Genomic DNA, 11,187 nt, shown 5'->3' with positions numbered 1-11,187 from the left:
CGCTCTATGTGGGGCTGCCCTTGAAGATGGTCCAGAGGCTGCAGCTGGTGAAAAATGTGGCTCCAATTATACTTGTGGTAAGAGCAGTGGCGTGCGGTGAATTTTTTTGTAGGGGCACCAGCTTGCCAGGGAGATGAGGGGGTGTTGATGTTGTGACCATGAGCATTGTGCCTCCTTCCCTAAGCTGGGCAGAATCTTCCTGGGCTTTGGGAATGAGTCACCAGGCTTCTAACAGGATGCTGGAGCTCTGCTGCCTCCTTCCTACAGCTAGGTGGGCTTTGGGAAGGTGGAGGGAGGGCTCTTGGACCCTTCGGAGCATCGCACCTCTCTTCCTAAGCCAGGCAGAAGCTTCCCAGGCTTTAGGAAGGAGGCGCAAGGGAAACGTTTAGGGAACTAGCCTAGTCCCCCTATTCCAATGACCGTACACCACTGGGTAAGAGGGAGGGTGATATATCCCCCAGTCTTTTCTTCTCATTTCCCTACTCCTTCCTTTATGCAAGTCATGGAAGAGATCTCCATTGTATCCCTCAAAACTCACTGAGTAGTGCAGAAGCTGAACACCTGCTGACAATTTCTGTAGCTGCTTCAACCCAATTCCAGGATGATAGTTGCTTCCTCTCTGGTACATGGAGAATCTCCTTTCTGGGGCCCAGTCCATTCCAGTCCATCCCATCTCCTGTTCCAAATCAAAATCTTGCCAATGTAAAATGTTTAAAAAGGATGCAGCCCTTAGACCATTGTGTACTGTTGTGCTGTCAATCTCCTTTGGGTATCTATTTGTAGATTATCCCTCACATCTGTTCTGATCTTTGCAAAGACCGCCCCCAGCCCCCAGAGATTATGCTTTGTTATGTACTGAGCTGAGTCCTAGAAAAATAGGATCCAGAATGGAGCAGTATGATTCGTCCTGATTGGCCTACAGGAGCAGCCTGGAATTAGCCAATCACGCGGGGCCCATTGCGTAAAATAATGTACAGTCATACCTCAGGTTGAATGTGTTTCAGGTTGAACGCTTTCGGGTTGTGCTCTGTGGCAACCCGGAAGTAACGTTACTTCCGGGTTTCACCTCTCACACATCGCAGATGCTCAAAATGACGTCACGCACATGCATGGAAGCAGCAAAATGCAACCCGCGCAGACGCGCCATTGCATGTTATGTTCTATTCAGGATGCGAACAGGGCTCTGGAACGGATCCCGTTCACATCCCGAGGTACCACTGTATATATAGCTAGACATTTGAGGGAAAGTTTCATTCATTGCTACTATGAGCTGAATAAAGAGCATGAAATTCACACTCGACTCCGAGTATATTTCATACTTGTTCCCAGTTGTGGAGCAAACCAGAATCCTCCAACATCCATACTCAAAGGAAAAAACTTTTCTAACACTTATTAATGAGGACAAGCTAATTTGTTAAGCTGAATGATGGGTTGGGTCTCTGAATGATCATTCTCCAGAGTTTATGCTATTGCATTCTATTAATTCTGGAGGGGGAACCTGGTTGAGTCTTCCTTGGACCCTGGAGATCACCACCCTTAAGCAAAGATGAACAAAAGCTTCCCTTGCATCAGAAAACACAGAGCTAATCTCCTCAGCAGATGAAGGAGGCCAGTTTCGTCCTACACAGAACAAGTCCACTTCCTTTGTTCTTCACATTGACAGGAGCAAGAGAGCAAACAGGAAGTGCCTTTACTTAAGTAAGTGTGAATATTCTTATGTTTTTGGGGTGGGAGCAAGACTCCTCTAAAATGTCTGGATTCAGTGAAGGGTTAGAATGTAAGGAAACCCCTAAATTCCTGGGCCTAATGGGGGCTTGCGTTTAAAGTGGTTTTTCCATGTCCAGGAAACACCCATTAAGAAGGCCATTTTCTGTCTGGGCTGGACAGAAAATGGGGAAAGCCCTCGCTGAGGTAAGAGATGATTAGCAGAGACAAAAGGACAGAGTTTCAGGAGGGAGGAGCAGAACTGCAGTGGGCAAGGAGGTAAGCAAACAGGAAAGAATTGTCCTTTTTTGAAGCTGGAGCGTGGGGGGCAAAGCATGAAGCAGGCAGTCTGTTTCAAGCTGCAGCAGAGGTCAGACATGATATTTGGAGTCTCTTGGAATCTGTGGCTGCAGCAATGGAAGAAACAGGACCCTCTTGGGATGTGAATGCTCTGATCTCTCTCCATGTAGACACAGGTTGCATACATATGTAAATAAACCCTGTATCATAAAGAGATCATGGACTCCACTTGGCCTCATTGTTCCAAAAGTAAACACAGACCCTGTTAAACATGCCTGGTACCTCTGGAATCTCTCACTGCTCATAGATTGGTGAAACAATGTGTTACCCACTTAAAAGCTTCTAACATCCAAGAAACCTATTGAGGATTTTTTTAATGGTATCTGCTCAATTCACCCAATTAAAGCACACGACTATTCCCAAAGAATTCTGGGAACTATATTTTACCACTCACAGAGAAGCAATTCCCAGCGCCCTTAACAAACTACAGTTCTCAGAATTCTTGGGGTGGGGGAGACTTACTATGTTTTTCAGATGTGCTTTAAATGCTTGGTGTGGATGTGGCCTCTTGGCATCTTCTGACGATGGAGATAGCTTGCTAAAACTTTCATAGCAAAAAAGAAATAAATGCCAGGGGCTGGATGTTTTGTGCAGATATCTCTCCTTAAGCATACTGCTGACTGCATCATCCAAGTCTCTGGCTTGGAGGTCTATAACAGACCCCCACAGTAAGGTCACTGTTGTTCCTCTCTCCTACAGTTTCCTCCCATATATTCTCAACTTGCCTTCCATGCTCCAGGTCATGGATCTCTTCACAAGTGTAGACATCATATAATACTCCTCCCCTCCACTCTTTCTGTTTGGTCTATTCCATTTGAATAGGCGGTACCCCTCAATTTCTACATTCCAATCATTTGTCTTATCCCACCAGCTTTCAATAATGTCTATTAGCATTCAATAATGTCTGCCACCCTTTATTAAGAGTTCAGATTTGTCTTCATTGTTTCCTAAACTCTGTGAGACAATTGAAACCACAAGATGTTCCGTCCAGCTGCTTCCTTCTTGTAGTTTCCTGCCCTTTAGCAGGTTTCTGTAGCACCACCTCAGTTTCCTGTGCATCAACAAAGCTATTAACCCCACTACCAGGTGTTTTCCTTTCGTCTGTAATATTGTCTCCCTCCTCCTCAGGATTTAGTTTAAAGCTCTCCTAATGAGTAAACACATTCTTGCTGACCACTGTGAGGTATAACCTATCTCTTGCCATAAGTCCGTCTCAGGGAAGCAGAAACCATGGTCCAAGAAGCCAAATCATTCCTGACAACAACACCTGAGCAGCCACTGGTTTACCCCCAGTATCTTCCCCTCTCTTCCTGGGCCACAACCTTCAACAGGAAGCACTGGTGAAAAAACCACCTGCACCCTAAGGCCCTTCAGCTTCTAATCCAGAGTCTTAAAGTCCCTTGCTATGTCAATGTCTGGCAGTATCTCAAAAACAGACATGGAGAATATGATATGAGGAGAGGAAAGAGGGATTTCCGCATAGTTCAGTTTGGGCAGCTAGCAAGCAGAGGGTGGGGAATTTACTAGCCTAAACATTTCTTCTTCTTCTTTAGCCTAATGAGTCCTGGGAATGCAACAGACTTCTCTGAATTATTCCTCCGTGGATTCCCAACCCAGCCAGAGTTTCAACGGCTCCTCTTCCTGCTATTCTTCTCTATGTACCTGCTGGCCATACTGGGGAACGCAACAATCGTCTTCTTGATCCGTTCTGATTTACGGCTCCTCCAGGCTCCTATGTATTTCTTCCTCAGCCACCTTGCCTTAGCTGACTTGGGCTTCACCTCCACCACCATCCCCAAAGTGCTAGAAAACTTGTTGTCTCAGAAAAAGACCATCTCCTATCATGCCTGCCTGGTCCAGATGTACTTTTATATGTCTTTTGGCAACTCAGACAGCTTCCTGTTGGCTTCCATGGCCTACGACCGTTACGTGGCCATCTGCTTCCCCCTGCATTATTCTGCCCTGATGAGCCGTAAGCGTTGCCTCCTCCTTGCAGCAGTGTCCTGGATTATCCCTATTGCCCACTCTCTGCTTTATACTATTTTGATGTCCCACATGTCTTTCTGTGACTCTAGAGAGATCCCACATTTCTTCTGCGATCTTTACCCTGTGTTGGAGATCTCTTGCTCAGACAGCAGTGTCATAGAAATGCTGCTTCGGACTGAAGCGGTGGTGGAGATCCTGGGGCCGTTTGTGCTGATTGTCATCTCCTATATGGGCATTTTCTACACCATTCTGAAGATTCCATCCAACTCTGGAAAGAAAAAGGCTTTCTCCACGTGTGGGTCCCACATTGCTGTGGTTGTCTTGTTTTATGGTACTGTGAGCTGGGTTTATTTCAAGCCACGTTCCAACAACTCGGATCGCAAGGACACTGTAGCCGCTGTCATGTATACCATGGTGACCCCTATGCTGAATCCCTTCATCTACAGTCTCAGGAATAGTGAAATGAAAGCAGCCATGAAGAGGATCATTAGGCACCATTTTCATTAGTGTCTTTTGCTGTCACTCCTTATAGTAGCAGGAGTGGGAGCCAACATCACTTGGATAGCAGAGCACACAGATGGTGTGTGCACTTTCGGGGCTATTTTAAACTTGGGCCAAAATGTTGGGTATCTGTAATGGGGAAATGGACTGCAATCTGTCTTTCAGGTATTTGGGGCCTGCATGTGCTAGGAGTAGCTGAACTAGCGTAAGCAAATATATTAACCCTAATACTTACAGTAAAGATCAGCATCATAATCTTATATTTGCCTTATATTAACTATCACTCCCCTGTAAGTAGTAACCAGACTTCAATTAGATAATTAAAGCTTCCAAGAGTAGATATATGATTCAGGAATAGTATAGGCAACCAAATGGTCTTTGTGTGAGGTTTGGTGTTTATAGGGTTAACCTCTATGTGTCCTGCATCTGGGGAGGAGCTTCCTACATCCAGGAGCTCAGTTCTCTGTCTGTGAGTTACTTTCACTTCTCAACGGAGAAGGAAGAGAGACACACGCAATGTTTGCTGTCTCGGACGGTGTTTGTTATTTTATCTGTCTGTGTGAATAAAGCTATTTAGATTAGAAAGAAACAGCGTATGGACTCTCTCTTCACTTACACATCAAGCACATGCCACCGCTCTGCTACTGGCTGGGAATTCTAGAGCAGTGGAAATGTACCGGACTGAGTCAGCTGTCCAACAGTTTATGGAAGGACCCAGGCCACGTTTGTGCTGAGTGTGAGGATGAGACAAAGTGGAGTCCAGCTCTGAGATCCTGCCTGCTGCTGAGAAAGGGGCAGAGGCAGCTGTGATCTCGCTGGTGAAAGTGGAGCTTGCTGCAGGAAGCATCTTTGAAGCAACCGGCCGGCAGAAAGCATGAGTAAGCTTATAGCCCCGGGAAGATGGCGCAGCAAAATCCATCTCAATCGCATGAGACTTTCAATGTTCCTTTTGAGCAATTGAATGACCGCAATTGGGAGGACTGGTCGAGGCGGATCAAATATTGGCTGTTGGGCAAACAACTCTGGGAGTGCACCCAAAATGAGTCACCAGTGGCAGCTGCTGGGGCAAATGCTCCTGAGATTGAGAGAGTTAACGCCGCAATTAAGAAGGACCAGAAAGCTATGTCCCATATTGTAATGGCTCTTGAGGCGTTTCAATTGCCTCACATTGATGGGTTATTGTCTTGCCATGGGATTTGGACGGCTTTAGTCAGAGTGCATCAAAGAACCACAGCTGGTGCCAAGATCCATGTGATACGCTCTCTTTTTGAGAAGAGGCTGTCTCCAGGGGAATTGGTACGTGATCACATCACACAGATGCTGTCCATTTTCACTAACCTATGTCAGCTGAATGTACCTTTCCCTGATGAGCTCAAGGCATACACCCTGCTGAGCTCTTTGGACAGGAGTTATGAGAACCTGGTTCTGACGATGGAGACTATGCCATGGGACCAGCTTTCTCTGGAGTATATTACTGGGAGATTAGTTGACGAACAGGAGAAGAGACTGAGAGCTGGGCGAGCAGATGCAGGATGTGCCCCAAGGAGGAGTGGGGGTGCAGCAAGAAGCAATGAGGAGTCTGTAAAAGCCTTTGCTTCGAGATGCTGCTACAGATGCAGGTCCCCCTCCCATCTTGTGAGAGACTGTCCGGCAGAGGCTCAGGAATGCAAGGTCAAGCAACAGATGCAGATAAGGGGCTCTTCCACAGCAGCGAGGCGTGGGAAGATGTCCAAAAGTTCCAACCGAGGTGAAAGCAAAGAAAAGTCTTCTCAGTATCACCTTGCAGCTTCCATGGCAACGGTTAAAGGCTGTAAACAGGAAGCTGGGCTGACCTTCGTCATTGACAGTGGAGCAATGCATTCTCTGGTTCCATCTGCTGGGCTTCTTTGGGATTGCAAGGCTGTTAAGAATGGGACTCTTTATTGTCCATTCTTGGAGCTGGGACTCTTTATTGTCCATTCTTGGAGCACAAGATTCAAGCCTATGTGGTTCCAGATATGTCCAGCTGTCTTTTGTCTGTCTCTGCATTAGTCGCTGAAGGCTTCAGCGTTTGTTTTGAGAATAACATGTGTTCTTTTTCCAGGGGTGGGAGACAACTGTTCAGTGTTGAATGCAAGAACAGGCTGTTCGTGGTGGAAATGCCTATTGCAAATAACACTCCCACTGAGGTAGCACAGGTGCAGTGTGCAAATGTCCCAACACATGATGGCTGTTCCCATCTATGGCATTGCAGGATGGCACATATGAATTGGAATTATGTCACGAGGGCCCCGGGGTGTACAGAGGGGTGTAAAATGAAGGCATGTGATAAGTTTTTAGATTGCAGAGCTTGTAAGCAGTCCAAGGTAAAAACGTGCATATACCCCAAGTCTAGCAGAGAAACAGCCAAGCCTTTTGAGCTGGTGCATGCAGACTTGTGTGGCCCTATGCCAGTAGCCAGTCTGGGTGGGGCAAAATTTATTTTGCTTCTTTTGGATGATTTTTCTAGGAACTCTTGGGTCTTCTCGATTAAACACAAAGGGGAAGCTGCTGCATTGGTGAAAGACTGGATCTCTGCTGTAGAATTGCAATTCTCTACAAAGGTCCGCAACGTTCAGAGTGATAGAGGGGCGGAGTTTACTGGGTCTGCGCTGCAGAATTTCTTCCGCCAGAAGGGTATTGGTCACAGGTTGACAGCACCACACAGTCCTCAACAGAATGGTGTTGCTGAAGGCAAGAACAGAACACTGCAAGAGGCCATGGCTGCTATGCTGCTTGATTCTGGGCTCCCACAGCGCTTTTGGGCTGAAGCCTAGCGCTGCGTGTCGCTTTCTCAGAATCGCTCATTTTCTTCTGTTGTAGGGGACACGCCCAATTTTCTGCTGCACGGCAAGAAGCCCAAGGTGCATTTCTCCTGTGTTTTTGGCTGCGAGGCTTGGGTACTTATACCAAAGGCCAAATGCAGAGAGGGTGGTCCAAGGTCCAGGAAGACGATCTTCGTTGGGTATGAACCAGGTACCAAGGGGTGGAGATTTGCCTATCCAGAAGGTAATCAATGCAGGCTGCTAGTGAGCAGCAGTGCTGAGCTTTGTGAGCAAAGTGGGTGGATGCGCATACATGGTAACCTAGATGTTGTTTCGGAGAGTTTTCTTGACACAGATGAGGAGGAGGAGGAGGTGGAGCCTGATCCTGCTGCTGAGGAACAGAGTCTAGAGCAGGCGCATCCTAGAACCTCTCCAAAGGCTGTCAAGACAGAGCCAAAGAGTGAACCGTCCTCGCCCACAGGTCCAGCTGTAAGGTTCAAAAGATGCAGCAGGTCAGAGGGGGAGCTCTCTGATGCTGGGGATGGTCTAGCTGGCCCTAGTGGGTCAGAGCGGGTACCGGAGCTCACGCTGAGGAGATCAACCCGAACCACGAAGGGTAAACCGCCTGACAGGTTTGAGGCCACAAGTGTGTGGGTTGGGGTGGCTCAGTGTGAACCTGAAAGTTTTGAGGATGTTCAGAAGTTGCCTCAAGAAGAAGCCAGTAAATGGCAAGAGGCAATGCAGAAGGAGATGAGCTCAATGGAGTCTCTAGGTGTGTTTTCCCTCACAACATTGCCGGCTGGCAAAAGGCTGTGAGCAGCAGGTGGGTTTATCGCCTTAAGCCCACAGAATCTGGAGAACAGCAGTACAAGGCTAGGTTAGTAGCCAGAGGGTTCACGCAGTGGAAGGGGCTGCATTACACTGAGGTGTATGCTTCTACTTCCAGAAGTGAAACTGTGCATGCTCTTAGCCATAGCTGCACAAAGAGGTTGGAAGGTGCATCACTTTGATGTGGATGTAGCCTACTTGAACTCAGACCTCCAGGAGGAGTTGTACATGCTTCCTCCTCCAGGGTTTGAGGCCAAGGGACAAGTCATCATTTGGCGATTGCCTAAATCGATCTATGGGTTGAGGCTATCGGCCACAAACTGGAATTTGTGTCTGAATGAAACCTTAGAGAAGCTAGGTTTCAAGAGAAGTCTTGCTGATAGCTGCCTGTACCTTAAAGGGTCAGATGAGTCACAGGAGTTGATTTTAATCTTTGTTGATGATATAGTCCATGTCTCAAAGACACATGCACAGATGTAAAAGTTTGCCAAAGACCTTGGTAAACGGTTCAAGCTCAAGAACCTGGGTGCAGTAAGGTTCTTCCTAGGTGTGGAGATTTTCAGAAGATGGAAGTTTCTTGCTCAGCCAGAAAGGCAAAATTGAGCAGTTGCTTCAGAAGTTCAGGATGTCTGAACGTGCAGGGGTCAGAACACCCATGGAGACTAGCTACGTGAAAGACAGTCAGCAAGTAGAACGCTCTGTGTTCGAAAATGCTGAGCTCTTTCAGTCAGCTCTGGGTAGTCTGTTGTATCTGTCCCAGTGGAGCAGACCTGATATAGCGTTTGCTACCAATCTGCTCAGCCGGGAAGCTACAAACTCAAGTGTACAAGCCTGGAATGGTATCAGACTGGTGCTGCGTTATCTGAAAGATACCAAAGACTTTTGCCTCAAGCTGTCAGCCAAGGGCGACATCAAGCTGACGTGCTGGGTAGACAGCGATTGGGCGAATCTGGCGGAAAGGAAGTCCGTGTCCGGTATGGTGGTGAAGTTCGGGGACTCTTTGGTTCGGTGGAAGTCCCAGAAGCAAAGTCTCATAGCGCTCTCCTCTACTGAAGCTGAGTTCAGTGCGCTGTCTGAGATTTGCAGGGAATTGGAGTTCTATGTGTGCTTGGTTCAAGAGATCTGCGGAGAGTATTGTTTGCCCATCACGGTTTGGGAGGACAATCAACCCTTTCTGAAGTTGGCGGAGTCTGGGCAGTTTAAGGCCAGAACCAAACACCTAGACTTCCAGTTTCAGAATGTGTGCCAGAATGTTCAGTCGGCATTAGTACAACTGAAATACTGTCCCACTGCTAAAAACTTGGCCGATGGTTTCACGAAACCGCTGACCTTCCAGCGTCATGGGGAGTTCTGTGAAGGTCTGTGTTTGGGGTAAGTGATTATACTTACATTCCCCCAGATACAGGACAAGAGGGGGGGTGAGGTTTGGTGCTTATAGGGTTAACCTCTATGTGTCCTGCATCTGGGGAGGAGCTTCCTACATCCGGGAGCTGAGTTCTTTGTCTGTGAGTTACTTTCACTTCTCAACGGAGAAAAAAGAGAGACACACGCAATGTCTGCTGTCTCGGACGGTGTTTGTTATTTTATCTGTCTGTGTAAATAAAGCTGTTTAGATTAGAAAGAAACAGTGTATGGACTCTCTCTTCACTTACACATCAAGCACGCACCGCCACTCTGCTACTGGCTGGGAATTCTGGAGCAGTGGAAACGTACCGAACCCAGTCAGCTGTCCAACACTTCACATTATTCACTCACACTGGAAGTTTTGCCCCTCTCTATAGGGTATAGTTGGATTCAAACTGTCTCCCTTGTTCTCTCTGTTTTTTAGCATGTGTCTGTGGCATATTGTTACACCCACGCTTTAGGGGGGGGGTTTGGTTCACTGGGGACTTATTTTACTCTTTAGATATAAGTTGTGTATATGTACTGTATGCAGTGTTTCTCAAACTTGGGTTTCCAGCTATTGTTGAACTACAACTCCCACCATCCCTAGCTTGCAGGACCAGTGGTCAGTGATGATGGGAATTCTAGTTCAACAACAGCTGGAGACCCAAGTTTGAGAAACACTGACTTAATGATTGCATGGATGCCCATATATGTGTAATCTTCCTGCCCAAGACAGCACCCATTTAGAATCATAGAATCATACAATTGCTGAAATGTAGAGTTGGAAGGGACCCTGAGGGTCATCTAGTTCAACCCCTTGCAATGAAGGAATCTCAACTAAAACATTCATGGTTGATGGCTATCTAACCTCTGCTTAAGAAGCTCCAAAGAAGGAGAGGCCACCCACATCCAAGGAAGTTCGTTCACTGTCTTCAGAAAGTTTTTCCAGATGTTTAGCTGGAATCTCTTGTAACTTGAAGCCATTGGTTCAGATTGTACCCCCTGGAGTAGGATGAAACAAGCTTGCTCCATCTTCCATGCCTCACCTTGCTTCATGGGTGGGCCAGCCCTAGTGTGAACATCTTGCCAGCTAGAGTGTGTGTAGCAAAAACAAAAAATTTTTTTCCTTCCAGTAGCACCTTAAAGACCAACTGAGTTAGTTCTTGGTATGAGCTTTCGTGTGCATGCACACTTCTTCAGATACACATCTGACTGCATGCACACGAAAGCTCATACCAAGAACTAACTCAGTTGGTCTTTAAGGTGCTACTGGAAGGGAAAAATTTTTTTGTTTTGACTATGGCAGACCAACACGGCTACCTTTCTGTAACTGTGTGTAGCAAGTTTTGAATATCAGAACATCACACATTAAATGCTTCCCGACTGCCTTCAGATGTCTATGGAAGCAACTACTCTATTCCAAACTTAAAAATGGAAAGTGTAATGCTGGTGGTCAACAGAAGAGGTTTAAAGACTGTCTCAAGGCAAATCTTAAAAAATGTAGTATATACACTGAAAACTGGGAAACAATGGCCTGTGAGTGCTCCAGCTGGAGAACCGCCTTTACCAAAGGTGTCATGGGCTTTGAAGACCCTCAAACTGAGCTTCCTGTTTCCGGCGGTGGGAAATGGCTGACTCC

General features: G+C 46.9%; 1 protein-coding gene across 1 annotated transcript; it reads left to right on the top strand.

The window, feature by feature from the left end:
• Nucleotides 1-3,621: 3,621 nt before the first annotated feature.
• On the top strand, nucleotides 3,622-4,563 carry LOC128405052 (olfactory receptor 1E5-like). The gene has a single exon (XM_053371230.1). The coding sequence runs from the start codon at nucleotides 3,622-3,624 to the stop codon at nucleotides 4,555-4,557; it is 936 nt and encodes a 311-aa protein (XP_053227205.1). The 3' UTR covers nucleotides 4,558-4,563.
• Nucleotides 4,564-11,187: the final 6,624 nt, after the last annotated feature.

This window comes from Podarcis raffonei, chromosome 17 (genome assembly GCF_027172205.1).
Source record: "Podarcis raffonei isolate rPodRaf1 chromosome 17, rPodRaf1.pri, whole genome shotgun sequence".
Lineage (NCBI taxonomy): Eukaryota > Metazoa > Chordata > Lepidosauria > Squamata > Lacertidae > Podarcis > Podarcis raffonei.
Note: the sequence above shows the minus strand (reverse complement) of the source record. Positions and strands in the feature narration are given on the sequence as shown.

Excerpts from the sequence above, each read along its gene's own strand:
- LOC128405052 (XM_053371230.1), top strand. The coding sequence starts at position 3,622 with ATGAGTCCTGGGAATGCAACAGACTTCTCTGAATTATTCCTCCGTGGA.